At 51.3% G+C, this 19,126-nt stretch overlaps 8 protein-coding genes across 8 annotated transcripts; 3 read left to right on the top strand and 5 right to left on the bottom strand.

The window, feature by feature from the left end:
• Positions 1-331: 331 nt before the first annotated feature.
• On the bottom strand, positions 332-1,104 carry BO80DRAFT_447647 (uncharacterized protein; the record flags this gene model as incomplete). The annotated part of the gene is made up of 3 exons (XM_025721616.1): positions 332-585; positions 656-762; positions 1,019-1,104. 3 exons carry the CDS (start codon positions 1,102-1,104, stop codon positions 332-334), a joined length of 447 nt encoding a protein of 148 aa, XP_025572614.1.
• Positions 1,105-2,266: 1,162 nt separating this feature from the next.
• BO80DRAFT_427583 (isoflavone reductase family protein) lies at positions 2,267-3,356 on the bottom strand. The gene has a single exon (XM_025720043.1). It carries the CDS (start codon positions 3,281-3,283, stop codon positions 2,342-2,344), a length of 942 nt encoding a protein of 313 aa, XP_025572615.1. The 5' UTR covers positions 3,284-3,356; the 3' UTR covers positions 2,267-2,341.
• Positions 3,357-6,152: 2,796 nt separating this feature from the next.
• On the bottom strand, positions 6,153-8,784 carry BO80DRAFT_165888 (uncharacterized protein). Its single transcript, XM_025713908.1, has 3 exons — positions 7,955-8,784; positions 6,490-7,894; positions 6,153-6,435 (listed from the first exon to the last, which is right to left on the bottom strand). Exons 1-3 carry the CDS (start codon positions 8,702-8,704, stop codon positions 6,392-6,394), a joined length of 2,199 nt encoding a protein of 732 aa, XP_025572616.1. The 5' UTR covers positions 8,705-8,784; the 3' UTR covers positions 6,153-6,391.
• Positions 8,785-8,831: 47 nt separating this feature from the next.
• Positions 8,832-10,473, top strand: BO80DRAFT_427585 (uncharacterized protein). Its single transcript, XM_025720044.1, has one exon. The coding sequence runs from the start codon at positions 8,919-8,921 to the stop codon at positions 10,374-10,376; it is 1,458 nt and encodes a 485-aa protein (XP_025572617.1). The 5' UTR covers positions 8,832-8,918; the 3' UTR covers positions 10,377-10,473.
• Positions 10,474-10,674: 201 nt separating this feature from the next.
• Positions 10,675-11,984, top strand: BO80DRAFT_427586 (uncharacterized protein). The gene has a single exon (XM_025720045.1). The coding sequence runs from the start codon at positions 10,876-10,878 to the stop codon at positions 11,917-11,919; it is 1,044 nt and encodes a 347-aa protein (XP_025572618.1). The 5' UTR covers positions 10,675-10,875; the 3' UTR covers positions 11,920-11,984.
• Positions 11,985-12,038: 54 nt separating this feature from the next.
• Positions 12,039-14,270, bottom strand: BO80DRAFT_362085 (putative C6 transcription factor; the record flags this gene model as incomplete). Its single annotated transcript, XM_025716043.1, has 4 exons — positions 12,039-12,691; positions 12,769-13,844; positions 13,921-14,053; positions 14,156-14,270. 4 exons carry the CDS (start codon positions 14,268-14,270, stop codon positions 12,039-12,041), a joined length of 1,977 nt encoding a protein of 658 aa, XP_025572619.1.
• Positions 14,271-14,840: 570 nt separating this feature from the next.
• On the top strand, positions 14,841-16,359 carry BO80DRAFT_427588 (SDR family oxidoreductase). The gene has a single exon (XM_025720046.1). The coding sequence runs from the start codon at positions 15,314-15,316 to the stop codon at positions 16,265-16,267; it is 954 nt and encodes a 317-aa protein (XP_025572620.1). The 5' UTR covers positions 14,841-15,313; the 3' UTR covers positions 16,268-16,359.
• Positions 16,360-16,437: 78 nt separating this feature from the next.
• Positions 16,438-18,847, bottom strand: BO80DRAFT_427589 (DUF3292 domain-containing protein). The gene is made up of 6 exons (XM_025720047.1): positions 18,515-18,847; positions 18,250-18,459; positions 17,676-18,187; positions 17,388-17,615; positions 16,560-17,328; positions 16,438-16,506 (listed from the first exon to the last, which is right to left on the bottom strand). The coding sequence occupies exons 1-6, from the start codon at positions 18,803-18,805 to the stop codon at positions 16,495-16,497; spliced, it is 2,022 nt and encodes a 673-aa protein (XP_025572621.1). The 5' UTR covers positions 18,806-18,847; the 3' UTR covers positions 16,438-16,494.
• Positions 18,848-19,126: the final 279 nt, after the last annotated feature.

Raw genomic sequence — 19,126 nt, forward strand, 5'->3', positions numbered from 1 at the left:
TGTACTCTTCTGATAGGGTAGTTCGGTTGCCTAGTCGCTCTTCAGCTACTCACTTGTACATCTCGTGCCGGCTGTCGGAGTCGATACTACTATGTGTGTTTATCTGATCATCGTCTGGTACCTTACTTGACTGTCGTGGAACAAGCGGGAGTGGCTGCACCTATGCATAGTAGATGGAATGAGGGTAATAGCAATAAATTCGCCCTAGCCTAGCATATGGAGATATATCTCTTTATATATCCCCGCAAATAATGTGAAATATTATCCATGGGAGATGACAACCCCGAGAGCGCAATACTATCTCGTCATCATAACGCCACTCCGGAAGTCTTTACTCATCATCCTCTGCAAGAGCGTCGGCCTCGGACTCCTTAGGAATCTTGCTACCCTTGGCCTTGGTGGCCGCGGCAGCAGGTGCGCTGCTCTTGGCTGTGTCCTCGGGGGCCTCTTCATCCTCCTCGTCCTCGAGCTCTTCTTCATCCTCTTCGTCTACTCCATTCTCACCTTCGCCGTTTTCTTTAGCCTCTTCTTCTTCCTCTTCCTCGGGCGCGGGAGCCGTCTTTCGCTTCTTGGAAGCAGGAGGGGCTAATAATAGTGAAAAAAAAAATGGTTCGTTAACGCATGTAATCACTCGAAGGCTCGATAGTGTGCTCACCTTGCTCCTCGGGTTCTTCTTCTTCGCCCTCTTCCTCTTCGAATTCTTCCTCCTCGCTACCTTCCTCCTCGTCTTCTTCACTCTCGGCTACTTCCGAGTCCTCATATCTGTGAAAGCACCATGTCAGCCATGCAATTCCAGAATAGTAAGAAGCAATTCATCATCTTCCAGGTCATCAATGAAGATAGAGGTGATGCGATGAAGCGCGGAAACAAGCGTCATTGAATGGTGCGCAAAGATGTGAACATAGAGAAAAATGGAAACGAAACAGATGATATTTGAAGTGAAGGAGAATAGAGACGAGAAAGAATGCGCCGCGATTTGCGCGCATCATATCAGGAAGACATGTAGTAGACCACTTACTCTTCTTCCTCTTCGCTCTCATCGCTGGGGAGAGCTTGAAGCTCCTCCTCTTCCTCAGCTTCCTGCTTTCTCTTACGGGTCGACATGGTTCAGGGCGCGTTGGGGTAGTAGGAATATGGATTAAAGATGTGCTTATGAGGAAAAGCAATATGTCAGGTCAATGGCGCAAGTAGACAGTGATCAGGAGAGTCCCAGGCCAAGAGGCGCAATGAAGGGATAGTAAGAGTAAGAGAGGGAAACGACAGGGAAAGGAGAGGAGGGAGGAAGGACAGGGAGAGGAAGAGAGGGAGGGAAGAGGGAGAAATTAAAGGGCAGGCAGGCAGGGCAGGGCAGGGCCGGGACTGTCTCCCCCCCAGCAGGTGAGGGAAGGGGGAAGGACGGAATGAGTGAGCATTACTTCAGCGACGGAGAGTCAGCAGTCCCCCAAACATGGGTGCTGCACTGCGACAGAAAAGCGCGCAGTGGCAGTCGAAGGGACCGCGCTGGGGAGCTAGACAGAAGAAGAAACGAGAGCTGGAGTTGCGCGGGCGCTCGTTCCTGTCGCAGCAGGCCGTCGGCATAAGCGGCTACACGCCGTGGAGGTAGCATCGCTGAGGGGGGTACACAGCCATGACGATGAGGCCTCTTCAGCTCACATGGGTAGCAACAGTCCCGGAAGACGATGATCCCTTCCATGGGTCTGAGGCGGAGTCGACCCGTCCATACCTTGTGGCATCATTGTGATGATGCAGGCCGTGTTCAATGACAACTGAACCCACTTGGTCGGAGAGTCCACCGGTCAAGAGAGTGAGAGTGAGAGTGAAGAGAGATAGGAGACGCAGAAGAGAGGAAAGAGACAGATCAGGGAACGGAAGGAGGCACTGGGGCACAAGGTATGGTAACTTGGTCACCATGTTACGCGACAATGTATTTGTGTACTCCGTACTCCGTACGGAGCAAGTATCGTGCCTGGCTGAGTGGATGGGGAAATCGCGCACAGACACTCTGGGGAGGAGGGAGGAGGCATGTTTCTGACAGGTACGGCCCCGAATCCCCGAGGCTGTGCCCGGAAGCTGTCGCGCAGTGGAAATAGCTGATAACCGCCAGCATAATCATGATGTCAGGAATCCTGCCCGTCCGTATTACCGCCCTTACCGTACTCCGTACCATTACATGGGGCTAAACGCAATTCGAAAGCACAGACCAGGGTTTCCCCCCACAGCGGCAACTGGAGGGAATTACCCGTCCTTCTTTGCCGGTACCGGCCATCGAAGATCATATAGAGTCAATTTGGTAGCCTAAATCACCCTGGCGCTCTCCAACTCCCCCGCTCGAGTATTCTTCCTACTGAGGAGGCCATACAAAGTCCTTCCAAGGCTGTCCATGTGTCTGCTTCGCCAAATCCACCAGAGTCTCCCACTTCCATGCCCGCTGATCCGGGTTCACCAACTCATCATCATTTCCCAATCCCGCCTCAGTATGATTGATCCTATTCTCCCCCATCAAGAACCGCAAAAAGCGAGCCGGATCTTTTGATTCCTTCGCCGTGGCCTCCTCCTTATACTGCTGGAGGTCGATCTCCGTCACCTGGATCTGCCCAGCACCTGCCTCGCCCATCAGCGACGCAATCTCCGAGATAGACCGCGTATCCCCCGCAACATGGACCGTCTCTGGGATCTGCTCCTTGGGCAAAGCAGCCAACGAGGCAACCGCTTTCCCAACATCTCCAAGCGAGGTAAATGACACGGGCGATTGCGACGAGCCCACACTCTCATACTTCCCATCCTTGGTGTCAAACCCAAACCACGGCCCAATACTGTCTTCCAGAAATAGCCCGCAGAACACCCGACAGACTTTGGTTCCAGGGATAAGCTGTTGTGCCAGGGTAACGTGCCTCTTTTTCTGATCCCACTCCAAATGCGGAAAGTCGTGCACGTAGTGGTCCACGCCAAATTCGGATGGGAAGTATACTTCCACTTGGGTTTGCGGTAAAGCGCGGAGGAGCCTCTCTTTGAATGCGTGGCCGGATGCTCCCACGGTGTTCACGAGGATGTGGACGCCTTTGAGCGCATCGACAAGATTGTCCTCGTCATATTGTCGCACCGTGAGCTTGATATCGGTAGCTGGACCAGCGACATCTGGTTGTGCGCCTTGCCGCGAGAGGAGAACGATTTCCGAGAAACGACTGCTGAAATGAGAGGAGAGGAAAGCCGAGGCCACGTGCTTTCCGAGATGGCCAGTAGCCCCTGCAATGGCCACTACTGGCCGTGTGGTGGTCGATGCCATGTTGAGTATGTAGGTCACTGGGTGTAGCTCCGCCGAGTGTTGCTTCTTTTATCCAACGGTCCTTACTAGACCTCCCAAGTTCTACACAACAGGAACAGAATTCACTCGAACTTTAATACCTCTACATCCGGATCGCTCGGATCCCTTGCTCAGATCAGATCACCGACCTGATGTTTGCATTCCTCTCATCTCGACCAAACAATATGGGTCAATTGTTCTTTAGCTGGTGGGGTTATGGACGCTTGCATACCACTTTATATCTCGAGTAGCCTCATTGGTGGGGATTGACGTAATGAATCTGTTTGTTCGGAATGCAAACAGTTCAAACATCATCATATAAGAACTGTGTATAGCTTCGGAAGTAGTTACTGCTCCGAGATAATGTTTCTGATGCTCCCCATGTCTGGACGTACTCAGATCGTTCTAATTTCAATTCTAGGGTTGATACGTGGTTCGTAAAATCGCCATCATCCATAGCCTGGAATAACGTATTCCATTTGTATGTCTTGTTGACCTAGAGGTAATCTCAAGTGGTGGACTTGTTCTACCTATCTAGACAAGGCGTAAAAAAAAGAACATCTTTCCAATGACGTCTTTGTCTAGGCTTGCCTTCCCCTTGTTATATGCTAAAGAGTTATGTCGTTGCCTTAGACTTTCCTTCCGCCACAACCATATGTTGATAACCCAGTTTCATGACACAATTCGATTAACGCAGTAGCAAACGAACATCTCACCGAGAACCCCAGCGTGGTCTTCGCTGAAAATTTGGGGAAGAAAGTACACGGTCGATAATTCCTACACAAATCTTATCCATGTCCCGTAGTGGTCGATGGTTTGGTTCGTTCGCCGAAAGCCGTTCAAGGCTACCACGTATCTGCCCCTTCCTATCCGCCGTCTTCAAAAACCGGCAAATCAAGATTCCATAGGTAAAGAAACTCTTCGCCTGCATTACCTCACGCATACGTCGGAGGATACTGTTCATCCAATGACTGGCCTCCAGGTCATGTCGTGTCAAGGAGTGTCTTCTGTGGTTCCATGTAGCTCTGCTCTAGCAGGAGCCTCTGTAGCTACCACCTGATGAAACGGGGAAACTATTGGCTGACAATGCGGTTCCTGGTGTTTCTCAGTTGGCCTCGGTGACACATGGACTGGAGTGAGCTTCATTGACGAGAGCGTCGGGGTTGGGAATCGTTTCAACTGATCGATAGAATGCAGATGGTCGGATGTGGGAATAAAACAAGCTAAGAAACTCCACTAAGAGTCCACAGTATCTCAGACATACGCTCGCATCCTGACGTTTTGGTAGACGGAATCATTTCTCGATCTTGTTGCCAATGCCGCTTTGATAGAAATCAGGATATCTGAGGGCAGTATTCGTCACCATGGCCCTTTCGATATAACAGCGTTCCGCAGCACGGAAGCAAATCCACTACAGAATATTACAGGTGGACAGATATTCTGGGATATCATAGTTCGTCCCTGACAGTGATACTTGGTCAAGAACGGGTCGACTCTTTGGGACTCAAGGATCGTTTCAGAATTCATCGCCGATGACGTTGGGTTCTAGATCCCGAGAAATGTGTCATGAGGATAGTTGAGCATCTTATCTGGAATCATTCGGCATATCGTCACCAAGCCCCATAGATAGGTTAGCTAGGAGCTTTTCTAGGGATGCTCGTTAGCATGCTGGCAGCATCACCCTCATCCACCACGGCCAACTGTTTCCGGCCGTAAGAACTTTCCATTGCTTCATATATGAGATGACCCATACCGTTTGATATGCCTTCCTTCCTCCACAGATTTATTGTACCCAATCCCTTTCGGGGAAATGCATGCGGTCTGGTAGCCGGAGTCCAAACGAGACATCGATCTAAGAGTTGAGGCGTTAGCTAAGAGCCAAATACCGACAGATAGAAGAACTAACTTTGATTCGGAGCCGTGTATAGCCACACGAGGGCTCTGTAGTTGTTCAGTAGCTGGGTTACTACCGATGCGACAGTATTGGTGCGAATGTCTGGCATAATGGCAATGATCAGGTAGGCATTGGTATGGCCCGAGACCGAGAAAGCCTAGTAAGCCCATTACAGCTTTCAGGGCCGTAACCCGCTCATTCGGGGTTGTGGGTTGAAATGTGGTGACCTTTTAACCACATGATGCTGATTAGCGGGAAGAGCGTTGCTTCAGATTGCCCGCAGATACTCCCTAGTAAATCGAGCGTAAACAAGCCGGAGGCGAATACCCCATGCATCCCAGCGTGTAATGCACCTCCGATAGTGAGACCCCTACATAGTGATGAGGTATAAACCGGCGTACGGTTCCCGATGAAAGTGCCAAGGTGTAAAATTTGCCACGGTGTCTTAGCACCTGCCAGTGAGCCTGTCTCAAACAGTACCCAGCTAACAGGACTAGGTTATCGACAGACATCTCCCCCAAATTAAGATAAAGACAGTGTGGGGCCCTGTGAGTGTCCGACGTGGATCGAACGAGGAGCTAGTATATATATGAACAGACATCCTCTTGTTGTTACTCTAGAAGAGTAACATATACTAAGGTCTCCTGGTCACAGGGCTTGACCAATAGAGTTATATATAAATGAAAGGTGGTAAATACTGATGAATCTTCATGGTACTGGGCTGAGTGGGATAGAAGAGGAAGGAAAAGAGGAAGCAAGAGGGGGGTGGTAGATATAGGGAGAGATTGAGGTGCAGACCACGTGCCTTATCACTTGACCAGCAAGGAACATATGATGATGTACATGTTTACATTTTCTTCTCACTTGTTCAGTTATCACGAAGAAGAGAGAAAGTATCAGGCTTGAGCAACCACCTAGCTGTTTTACAGGATTGAAACCAAGAGGAACAATGACAGTGGGTAGCTCATGGTAAGTTCCATTGCCTTTATTGCTATATTTAATGGAGCATAGAGTATGATCAGTCGCAATTACAATTCGACCCTGACCATGAACTGCGCCTTTGCTATAGAAGGGACCCCGCCATACACAGCTTTCCGGTGACTTCTACCTCATATGCCCACGCAAACCATACTTGATATCGTGGAATATTACAATTGTTTGAACTTTTCCTGCAAACTATAACCTTGCCAACTTTCTTATACGATATCAGCGATGTCTTCAACTGTCACACGCCTAGAAACTAAGTGGATTCGTTAGTGCGGGGGCAGCAAAGAGACATGAATTGACTCCTCACTTGGACTATAAGAAGGACGCTGGATGGACGATGCATCATCATCTTGTATATCACGCGTCTTGGGATCCTCCGATCGGGCCGTGTCGAAGCTGTCTTCGGTGGTGCTTTCGTCATCCTCACTTTCCGCTCGTGCGAACTGGCGCGCTCGCTGTATCCCTGGGGTCAACGAGTTTGACGGTCCGTAATCTTCCTCATCGCTCGTACTCTCAGAGTAGTCGTCTAGCCGAGTTTTCCTGACTATTGGGAAATTTCTCACACTGCGATGCCGCATGGCAGATTCAAGGTGCTTTCCTGTCTTTGAAACTGGGTTATAGATCCTATCGAGACCCAGATATTCAAGCTGGTCTTTGATGTATTGCGGAAGATGAGGGAAAAACCTTCCCACAATGGCCCGGAAATCTTCTTCGGAACGATACATGTCCTGTCCAGCGGAGTGAGAAAGGGCTCGCTCGACGATGACTGCACACCAGCCACTAAGCGAATAGTTAGGAGTAATAAAATGTCTCAGTTCAAGGATGCTTTGTATTTCTGCCAGAAGATCCTTGCTGTCCTTGTCAGTACGGACAAGGAGAAATCGTGATAGGGAGGTCTGATGATAGCCGAGAATATCTCCTTGAATGGATTTCTGGAGGTGGGCTAGCCGGGTGAACCATTTGCTCACCTCCACTGACCGGTAGATCAGCTCGCTCAAACACAATGCCTCTGTCCTATAATCCTCTAGGCTCTGTGAGGCCTGAAGGGCAGTTTCGAGGAGATCGTAGGTTGGTCCCCTTTCCTTGGATTCCGCCCACGTCGGATTCTCCGTTTTGATTGGAACATAAACGGGAATGGCGCCTCTCCACAGCGTTAGGCCTGGAAACATGCCAAGGTGATACCGCAGATCAGAGCCAGAGCCGCTGGAGAGGAGTTTCCTCTCTAGCTCCGCTTCGGCGATAACCCACTGGATGTAGGGACGAGAATTGGCCATCTGCGCACTGTTCTCCTTGAGACAGGTTGCTAAGGCCTGCGCATGCTGGAGGTACCGCTGGGCCGTGAGTAGGTCTTTTCTCTCCGGTATTGAGACCGAATATGAGGAGAGACAATGACTCAGGCTTACTAGAACATCCAAGATGGCGAGGTACGTTGATTCATCATACCGATGCAGGTCCCAGTCGGCCAATAGTCTGGAGAAGGCTTCAGGGGAATCAAGCTCCACGCCAAAGATCCATTTCCAGGCGCTTGCCGGTCCTTCCGCCTGGACCGAAGCTATTATTATGTCTCGAGCATCCCAAACTCGCCCCTCTGCCACGAGAACTTTGTACAAGTAGCACCAATTGGACCAGAAGTTGAAATCGTGTTCTGGGATCAGGTTCGCTTCGTATTCTACTTGCGATAGGATCATGAGAGCGTACCGGATGACTTGAATCTACCTATATTCTTAGCCCTTGTTGCACTCCTTTTTGAAATGATTGTCCATTGATCTTACTTCGGCTGAATCCAGGGGCAGAGTGGGCTCTGTTCTTCGCCGACGCCTTAGCGAACGCATTGGGCGCTCTAACGATCGGACCGTCTCGTATGCCTCTTGCATCAGTCCTTGGGACTGGATCATCGAGAAGGCTTGTATGAGCTGCAAGTTGGCTCTATATAAGAAACTGGAAGGGTTCTTCTCTGGCAACAGCGACGATGGCAATATTTTCGAGCTACCCTTTAAACCCAGGAGTCCACGGTGTTGTGATAGGACATGGTGCAGACGCTTGTATGCACCCTGCTCAACTAGCATGTCTGCGTACTCGATGGCAACTGGAGGTAAACCCATAAAATCGCTCAGTGAGTCCTGAAAGTACTGTTCCGCTGCATGGAAATGGCCCAGTCTCTTCAAATGTGAAAACTCCTCCAGGTGAGATCCAACATCCTCCACAATGTCCATCTCATAATGAATCGTGGTATCCTTTGTCATAGAAGGAGTCCAGGTGGTGGACTCATCGTTCGGTGGCTCACAGTTCCAATTTCTGGAGGAGCTATCTGGAGCTGCCCGAGGGATGTTCCCCACTGCAGCAGTACCACTCGAGGCGGGCGCTTCTCCGGGGCGATGAGGTTGCCCTCTCAGAACAAGAGCGCCATGAGCGCCTCCAGGAATATCCTGTTCATCATCCCAGATCAGGCGGTCGAACCTCTTGGATCGCTCTTCGGCCTGCCCCCTGCGGGGGGAAGAGGCCCTTGGCCACAGATTCTGCATGTTCGCCGGAGTTTCTCTGATGGCGGAGAGGAGCAGGCATCGTGTTCTGTTCTCACCTCAGCCTCGTCTCGCGGGGGCACTGCATTGGTGCTCCTCTTGCCGGGCTTGGCACCCCTCCCGTGGCTGTGTCGCCCTTTTCCCAGTACTATTAATTTGTCTCACTCACGACTCGCGGGGGGAAGGAAGATGGCATCCTGCTCTCATCACTCAGATCATGTCCCTAGCGACCCCAGACACCCTGACCTCCAGTGGCCAAGAAACTCGGCCCACGTACTCGCGACGTTTTGGCCGCAAATATTATGGGTTTGACGATCTCTCCCATGCCAGCGTATGCCACCGAAAGTTTGGGAAAGTGCGGACCGACTGCCGATTTCGAGTATCTCAATCGAAATGGGGGTGCTTGGGAGAGGCTTCGAGTCCAGCGGGCATCGTGTACATGGACCTTTCATTCGTTCAATCCGCCGATTGCAGGCTTTCGAGTGCCACGGTAGAGATCACCCTGCAAAGGCGCCCCGATTCGGCTCGTACAAGCAGCCGAGGTGAAAGAGCATCGCCCCAGCTCCAATTCATTGACCACTACGGGCCGAAATATCTGAGCGGGGAGCCAAAGGATGTCGTCAAGAAGACAGTCCTGCATCTTACACCCCAGATCAACGTGCTCGGGAGCGGCGGCGGCGGCATCGGCGTCGACAGGGAAAAGTCGATCACCCACGAGAATCGCTGGACATTCACGGGTCATCTGCATACTGCACAGAAGACAGATCTGGCATACAGGACGCTGAAATGGGAGCTCCGGGAGAATGACCTGGACTGCCAGTCCATCCATAACAACATGATCCATACTGCCTTCGCTTTTCAACACGGCGAGGAGCCATTCATCATGCGGGTTGACATCAAAGGGAGGCTACAAAGAAGCAGGGACCGGTTCAAGGACAAGTTCCGACAATTGCGATTTCCACCCCCTCATGAGAAGAACCAGGGATCCAGTGATATACTAGTCCGTCCGCAGAGAGGTGACCAGCTTACATACCGCCGGCTCGATATCCTGGCACAGGATCTGCATATTGCCATGGAGAGGGAGAATTACCTGCATATCCCGGTGCAGATTCCCACGGCCCTACCCCTATCCTTCTCGGAGAGCAATGAGGCAGCTTCTATAGCAGCATCACTCAATACAGAACGTATTGTGAGTGTGCCTGAAGACACAGTTGTGAGGGAGCTGGCGGAACTTTCGCCTACGTTAGGTGATTCTACTCGATATCCCAAAACAATCCGATCGTCGGCCTCGGAATCCTCTTCTTCGACAACATTAGTAGCTACTCCAGAGTACCACGATGCCGGCAATCCAATCGACCCTGGAGATTCGAAACTAGGAAATGCTGTATATACCTTCCGAGTGCCATTAACCGATGACCAGGATGACCTGCGGGCACCTGGAATTCCAGCGAAAATCCCTACACCTTCAGCGGAAGCGAGTCAATTCCCCAGAGCGAAAGGTGAAGGGTTGGTAGTTAGGGAGGTAGACCCTGCCCAGGACGCATTGGTACTTCTGTCACAATATCCGCCGTTAATGGCTTTGATTCAGGTGCTCGCATCTCTCCTCAAAATACTTGGGATGGCAAAGGGGCAAAGCCAATCTGAAGCTCGGGAAAGCGACGGAAAAGCCCCGTGAGAGTGCCATGGCGAACAATAGTCAAGGGAACTGCAAAGGTAGACTAAGGCTGTATAGCAGAATTGAGTCGAACAAAACAATGGTAACAGAATTATTTAAGGTAAAAGGAAAAAGACGAACATGGAGAGCCTGTAGCTGTGAAGAGAAGCACTGGTGGGGGAGCCGGTCCACTCAACCTTCTGATTCGATGTGAATATGCATGTCAGCACTAGGTGCACCCCTCGCCACGTCATCAACACATTAGACTGGTACTTCAATGGGCGTTTGAGCGAGGCTGAGACCGTAAGTCTAGCAGATACTGGCCCCCAGCCGAGGGGGGTACCTGCAACTCCAGCCAGGCTGCCAAAGTATCCGTGCGGCCTTCGCTGCTTGTCCGTGCTGCACCTGCTCAAAGCTGAATGCTCAGATGCTCCACCAAGCATCCTGCTCTTCGACTTGAGTCTCAACATAACTCCGTGCCCGTGGAATAGGGGCTCGATCCGCGCCGCCTTTTGTGAAAATGGAGTCCGCGTCCAGACTATCGGACACCAAAGGTCTAGGTCCAAGGATTGATCGCAGCCAGGAGACTTTCGGAGCAATGAAAATGCCACCTGGATACACAAAAGATCAGTCCCGTCGACGAAATCTCCGTTCAAGGATCATATCATCCCAACCTGCCCCTGGACGATCTACCACAGGGCCCCGGCCTATGTCTATGGGTAGTCGCCCCATTGAGATGCAATCATCTGACAACTCCGAGTCCGATTACGCGGAAATTGTCCACTACCACCGGCGGCCTCGAGCAAATATTAGCACTCAACGTGACACAACACCTCCTCGTCGGGATTATGATTTGCTGATAGACCAGCGCTTTATGGAAATGAATGATGAGAGGCAGGATCTCGAGATAGCCAAACATCAGCAAGAAATCAACCGGCTGGAGAGAGAGTTGATACGGCGGAGGGATGCCAGCAAAGGCCGATACCAGAGAGAGGAAGAGGAATGGTATGAGGATGAAATCGATGAGCGGCTGAGGAGACTGGAGAGATTCGAGAAGAAGGCGCGCACGGAGGCAAAACGCCAAACAGAGGAGCAACTCAAGCTACAGAGGCTCGAAGAAGCAGAGCTATCTGCCAAGAGGGAAAATGAAGTCAAAGCAGCGTTGCGGGAAAAGAGGTTGGAAGCGTTGGAGAAGGAGGCGGAGGAGAAGGAAAGGCGAGAGCGAATCAAGAAGGAGCTCGGCGATGAAGAGGCTCGGCGAAGGCTTGAAGAACAGGAACGCACCAACCAGGAGAATAGAATTCGGATTGCAGCCATTGAGGAGTATAAGTTAGCCGAGCAGCATCGTCTGCTTGAGGAAGAGAGACGGAAAATGCAGCTGGAAAATGAGGTCAGAGCGGCAATCAAAGCCGAGCTCGGATACACCCTCGAGCAGGTAAAAGTCATCCTCACACGGATGGTCACCAGAAAGGCCCGGAAACATAGACGGGGACGCACGCGAGCCTTCTCCACGACCGACTACGATATTCCGAGCGGGGACGAGGCAGATATGGAAGCGTCGTGATCTCCATAGCAAAGCCATATTCATTGGGACAACTAATACTTGCCCATAGTTCCCAATTACACCCATGCTATTATAAATTTGGTCGTTCGACTTTCACGCATCGGAATATCGAGCGTAGATCATTGTGCTAAAAACTCAAAACTAGCCATGCTAGGGTCCAGTAGATTCTCGTCCAGTCCAAATCCGTACGTTCCAACCATGTCATATATCAGATCCGGAGGGGGAAATCCCTGAGCCATAGCATTGGCACCACCAGGCACATCACTACCTGGTCGCTCGACCGTCCCAGGTGCAGCAGCAGTAGGCCCCCCCGCCTGCCATGCATCCCAAGAGTCGAAGCGTTCTAACATCTTGCCAAGGCCCCGGGCTATATGTCTTGTGAGATGTCTTTCCCCGGCTGAGACACAGTTGAGCAGCTCAATCACTCTTTCCACCAGACGTCGTACCTGGCGGCCATCAAGGCTGAGGTAGGCAGAATTCCAGTTCACTGCGACTTTCAGAAGGAACACAGCAGAGAATGTGACCATTGTGTGGGTAAAAATGGGGACTCCGACAATGGCATCGCGGATATCCGGCTCTTCCAAGACCATATTCAAACAAGCCATAGCGGATGAGATGGCAATATTCGCCGATTCTTTGCGGTCCATAGAGAACACGGGGGTGTTTGAAGGTGACAGGGCTCGTAGAGAGAGGGAATTGAGTTGGAACTTGGCGAAATGGTAGTGAAGTACAACGCCTTTCGAGGGATACGTCCGCACGTAGGGGCTATCAGCTGTATTGCAGTGGACACATGGGTCAGATTTATGATACAGCGCCACGGCGGTGCCAAAATTGCCGGAGTATACTTACCAGATCTTGGTTGCCACAAAAGACGCCACTGGTCTATAGCTACATTGTAGACACGTAATTGCCCAAAGTCTTCTTCTGTGAGAGCCTGTTCAGTGTCACTTCCGAATGTCCGATACGCTTCAGTCAGAATCATAAACAGAGCTACTTGCGCCAGTAGTCGAATGTCTCCGGGTACTACCAGGGGTGACTGGAGAAATGACTCATAGTTCTTGATTGCTGCGTCCTCATGAATGACTGGCGGCCGGCCATAGGCGATGCTAAAGTGGTGGTCACACACATACAGAAGATACCAGAGCTGTGCCCGCTCATATTGATCATTATGGCCGCGCATCATCTTATGATAGCTTTGGTGAAGTCCCAATTCGGTAGCGATACGAACGGCATGCCCGGATAGTTTCCAACTCAGTTCTGATAACCAGAATGCTCCAACACAGAGAGCGCGGATATCATCGAGAGTGTGCGCCCGCGTTAAAGACATACTCGATACAAGCGATACGTATTCACTGTAACAACGATTTAGCGTCTCTGTCCGATTCGGTATGTGAAGCGCGGCGACTGTTAAAACAGCCGCGGACAGTAATGTCGAGGCCCGACGAACTGAGGTGAGATCACGATGTACTAAGACGATCCCTCCCCAGAGAAGTTGGTTCATTGTCCTACTAAAATAGGCAAAAAGTTCTTCAGCTTCATGAAGCGAGATCAGCCCTCTAGATATGAAGTCCTCCTCCAGAAGGGTCAGCTTGGGTTGTTCAATAGGATTGTTGCGCAGGTTGCGAAGTTTGGTGACCTCGTACAGGCTGCGCATTGGCGCTGGCACCAGCTCTCGGTCTTGTAGATCGGGTTCCTGCGAAGGCTCTCTTGTTACATCCATGACAATCCCCGGCTCGTTGGGTTTCACATCAGGAGGCGATGTTTCGGATGAGAGACGGCGCTCGGGCTGGGTTGCAACTGGACTGGGCCCACTCTGGCTATCTCCAGTGATGTATGTCGAGAGGTCCGGTAGGCCTCCCTGATGTAAAAGGTGTGAGACCGCCGCTTGAAGCTGTTGTAATGTGGCCGATGCTTGTGCTTTCCACCTGAGACAAGGCAACAGTCGAGGTCAGCCCTTGTCGCCCGTATTGTCCTTGGATAAGCATGGATATAGGGACCCACATCACATCGTCGTCAACAAACTTCTGCGAGAAGTCGTTGATCACACATTTGATCCCGCTGCGGATGCACTTTGTGCAGCTCGTCTCGCCTTTTTTGAACTCGCAGCGTATCTTGTGACGCTTGCATTCTGCACCTGCATATTTTGAAAGTTAGTATCTAGTTCCGCTGTTGTCTGATCATGCCCTCGATCCGACTTTTTTGAGCCTCGGTTGCGGTTCGGTCGAGGAGTACTCACAGGCACGGGCCTTGGAAATTTTGGGCGGCGCCGGGCGTCCATCAAGGACGAGAGAAGGGCGGCGCTCATGTGGCCGCGGTGACTCTAGGTCGGCATCATATGAAGAACGCTTCATGATTACTCGATCATAGGCTAGGCTCCGATCGGGGATGCTCCGGCATCATGCAGCCAATATGATACGGCGGTGGAGACAAGCAAAGTTAGATGGATCAATGTCAACCTAGTAACTTGTCTTGCCTGCTTGTCTGCGGGCTGATTTTGCGGAACAAACAATAGCCACTCTTTAGGGAGGCAAAGATGCGGAGGAAGAAAATTCGGCGATGATGGAAGGGTGGGATGAGCACAACTGCCAGGGAATTGGCGATGCGGGCGAACCCCGCTTCATTTGGCGCCGCTTTGAGTTCCAGACCAGAAGCCATGGCCGGTTGACATTCATCTCATCGCTACTATCCATCCAACGTGTAATCGAGCTGGACCAATTCTTCAATAGATTGATCTCCGTTGCTTCTAGATATTGTATACCGCGACTAAATGATGTCCGGCAGATTTCAATTGATCTGATGATGAGACTCGCTGTTTTCTCTCCAAACCGCGCAGGCACGGGATCCGGGGAAATGCTGCGGGGCACCGCCAGATCCACGGTTGAATTGCCTCCGACCGTCACAATTCACCCCACGGTCGGCATGTCTGCCTGGGTATCTCAACCCTCTCAACCCATGGAAAGATATGGGGAATTGCTTGTTCTCGCAAAAACCCCTTAGTGGTATACATTACGATATTGCAACTCTACCCCTTTCCTCCTTCGTGCCGGAGAACATCGGTGGCAAACACTGCACGCATCCGAAAGCAGGCTACGAGCTTGAGCCTACAAATCGAATCTTGACTCCACCTCCTAAACAAAATGTGAAAGCTCCGAGCTTGAGCTTGTCCGCCGGCAGTTCCTGAGGAACAACGTCATGGACCAGAAGTTGGCGCCGGGACAAGTCCGGCTGCGGAGCACAAGCTGTCTGAGCCTCGGAGTTAATGCGAGGCCATCCCACGACTAGGACAGCTAGCTGGTCGCATCACTAATACCTGTTTAATAGGGCCTCTGACGGATCCTTTGTACTGACTTACTGCCATTTCCCAATCTTCAAGTTTCTCGATTGGCGCGTCAATATGCACATTCTCATCACAGGCGCTGCGGGGTTCATCGGCCAGCTGCTGGCGAAAGAGCTTTTAAACGACTCATCCCACATCGTCACTCTCACTGATATCAACGAGCCTCCCATTCCAAATGGTGTCACATACCCTCAGAATGCACGACCCGTGACAGCGGATTTGCTGAAAGGCGCGGATGCCGTCGTGGACAAGTCCCTCGACGCCGTCTACGCCTTTCACGGAATCATGTCGTCCGGGTCAGAAGCCAACTTTGAGCTAGGCATGAGTGTCAATGTGGACGCTACACGAAATTTGCTCGAGGCCCTCCGCAGAACCTGTCCCGGCGTGCGGGTGGTCTATTCATCAAGCCAGGCTGTCTACGGCCAGCCACTTCCCGAAGTGGTGAACGATAGCGTCCTCCCCACTCCTCAGTCCTCTTACGGCGCCGAAAAGATAATCTGTGAGACCTTGATCAACGAGTATACCAGACGCGGCTTCATCTCCGGCTTTGTTCTTCGGTTCCCTACTATTTCCGTGCGTCCAGGTCGCCCGACGGCAGCTGCTTCGTCTTTCCTCTCCGGGATGATCCGTGAGCCGCTGGATGGCAAGGAGTGTATCATTCCGCTCAAGGACCGGTCATTCAAATCATGGCTATGCTCGCCCAAGACACTTGTTCACAATCTGATCCATACGCTATCGTTACCGGCAGATGCGCTGCCTCCTCACATCCGGCAGATTAACGTGCCCGGCATCTGTGTTACGATCCAGGACATGATGGATGCTTTGGAGAAGGTTGCAGGCAATGACAAGCTCGCTTTCTTGAAAGAGGAGGAGGACCCGACTCTCAGGCCGATTCTCGAGTCCTGGCCTACGCGCTTCGACAACTCCCAGGCTATTTCGCTGGGATTCAAACGCGACTCGTCGTTTGAACAAGCCGTTAGGGATTACCAGCGGGATGTGGTGCAGCAATAAACATTCCAGTCAGATTATGTCCTACGCTTTTACCCTGTGGGTAGATTCCTCTTTATGATAGACCTGAACTTCAAGACTCGTCAACATTCACATAAGAAATCATCAGTGATATTATACAAATTGCTAGTATCATATGTTCACATTCCTATACCCATCATTAACCAGACGCCCTGATGACAAAAGCCCAATTCCCATCTCCACCTCCGTTATCTCCATAGACCGACTTACTATTTCCAGACCTGAAAATACCTTAGCCAACACGTCCACAACAAAATCAATAACTCTCCCAAACCTGTCCATCGATCGCAACCAGCCGATTAAACAACTGATTGCGAGTCTTCATAGCTGTAAGTTGATAATTCTGTTCCGGCAACGCCCCAGTAAGCACCAATCCATCTACCACCTCTTTACCACCCACAGCCCACCCCGTGACCAATTTCCCTTTCCACCCGAGCCCGCCGATCTTCCTCATCTCCCGGATATCAGTCACAGGCATCTTGAAAAGCACTGTTCCTTTTGGTCTATTTTCCAGACTCGGTCGGTCCAATTGCACAGTTTGGTCGGTCGTGAAGTAAAGGAGCGGTGGTTTTTGGGATTGGTCGATAACCACAACTCCTCGCTTGCCTTTGTATCGGCCGTCGTATTGGATGGGGCCTGAGGGTAGTGTGATCTGTCCCTTTCTGCGGAGTACGCCGACTCGGCCTTTGGCGCGTTTGGAACCGGCGGCAGCGCGGGCCCGGTCAACGGCCAACTTGCTTTCGATGCCGGTGGCTGTAGTGCCGCGGAAGAAACCGATCATGCGGTTGACGAAGCCTTTTTTGTGGGGTTCTGGGTGTGATTCCTGTTCTTCGATGAGTTCGGGTGAAGGGGCGATGGCTTGGTTGACTTCTTCTTGGGAGGCTTCGATGTTGATATCCTTGTCATCGACTGGGGCAGGGTGGAGGGGGGTTTGGTGGAGTGAGTGGGATGGAGGAGGGGGGAGGGGAGCGCCGTTTGCTTCGCCGATGCGGAGAAGGGTTAGGGTGAGCTGTGCGTTGGTGGGGATTCCCTTCAGAAGAGAGCTGCTGGATGATTAGCACCGAAGAGTAGATTGTAAGGTGACAAGGTCTGATGGTCCTACTTTTGTAGTTCGAGAAGTCTCTCCCACCGGGGATATTCTTTGTTCAAGTAGTCCACGGCACGTCTGATAATCGGGTCTCCGAAGAACGCGAATCCCACTCCGAACGTGTTCATTTTGACGAAGACGTAACTGGAGGTGATGAGTGAGACCAGGAAGGCAGCGGAGAGCACCATTGTTAGGCGGATGTAAGGCGTCACAATTGAGAAGGGTGTGGTCGGTGACAGGGCACTATCATCAGCGAGTCAGAAGTCTGGATCTTGGCTTTCATTGCGGGGGTGGTGTACATACTTTCCAAGCCTTTCGTACGTATCAATGATGTCGCTCAAGACGCGCATTGATCGGTTAGCAGCGTTGTAGACGGTGTCTCTCATAGGTTGCCTGGTTTTATCGTGAGTCTCATCCGTGGCTTCTCCATGAGCAGCTGTCTGTGCGTCTGCCGCATTGGTAGCAATTTCCATCGCATCTGGAACAGATGACTCGATAGGAGCGTCCTCAGGCGTTCCCTGGTCATGTTTGCCAGCCACGCTACCTACAGCGACACTAGCAACGCTTGTGATTAAATTACTAGCCTCTTGCTCGGCTGCTTCACCCTTCATGTTCTCAGGCGCCCCGGTAACACTATCATGTGACCCCAATACACCGGCCTTTGGCTTTTGTACGCCACCTGTGTCCTTGTCCACTAATGCAATAGGAGCAGGTGGGAACAAGAATGACCTGGACTCAGGGCTTACGACCAAAACGATAAGAAGGCTGAAGAAGGTAGGGGCAAGAAGATCCAAGGCCCATGCAACGAAGTAAACCTGTAATCGTACGCCAGTCAATCGAGTTCACAGACCAAAGATTTCCCAAATATATAACCTACAACACAGAATGCTGAAGTCCTTTGCTGCTCCCTCCACGAGCGTATCCTGGCAATATGTTTGACGAATGCAGTTAACGACACGACAATGGTTGTGTAAAATCGTTCAAGGGTCGCGCGCAATTTGTCAGGGGAGAATTGCTCATCTTCTGCCCGGTTGAGGTCCAGTCGTTGTAAAGGAGGATCCGGCACTGCTTTCACATAATATATTTGCTGCCATACATTAGATATCTATATATCCTAGCATGAACATAGCGAGATTTCATACCTTGTTGAACCGTCGAATAAGCATCCAAAGATCTTCATTTGAGAGTCCAGACACGAGCTTCTCCTCGAGTTCGTCTGGGGGTTGATCCCAGCCCACGTCCGTAATGGTGTCGGTCTCACCAGCCTTCTGAGCCAGACCTTTCTCATCCTGGTCTACTTGAGAGAGGACGTGGCTGTCCGTTGGACCACTGATCTCGGTGGTGGTGCGATCCGCTGCGATGATATCATTGCCGCTGGTCTTCGAGCTGTACGAAACTGGCTCGGCGGAATTTAATGGGTCCCTTCGTGACATGCTGGATGAAATATTAAATTAATGCATAAATTCCAACCAGACCATGGGTAAAAGGATGGAAAAGAAGAAGCATTTTGAAGGTCCCTCGAAGACCGGGGTAGACCATACGTCATTCTTGTGTCGTCACGAACCGGTTCGCCCAAAAGGCTGGAACCTCAGGGCGGCGAACAATCAGTTCCTGCGTCCCACATTTTGCGATCGCGATCTTTCCAACTCAGGGCTAATCGTATCAGGCGCTTGTTTCTCCATATATCCTCGCTGTTCTCCTTACGCTAATGATAGTCGATGCCACTAGGTAGTAATCTCGCCAACCCGTCCATA

The sequence above is a fragment of the Aspergillus ibericus genome, assembly GCF_003184845.1.
Source record: "Aspergillus ibericus CBS 121593 unplaced genomic scaffold BO80scaffold_37, whole genome shotgun sequence".
Lineage (NCBI taxonomy): Eukaryota > Fungi > Ascomycota > Eurotiomycetes > Eurotiales > Aspergillaceae > Aspergillus > Aspergillus ibericus.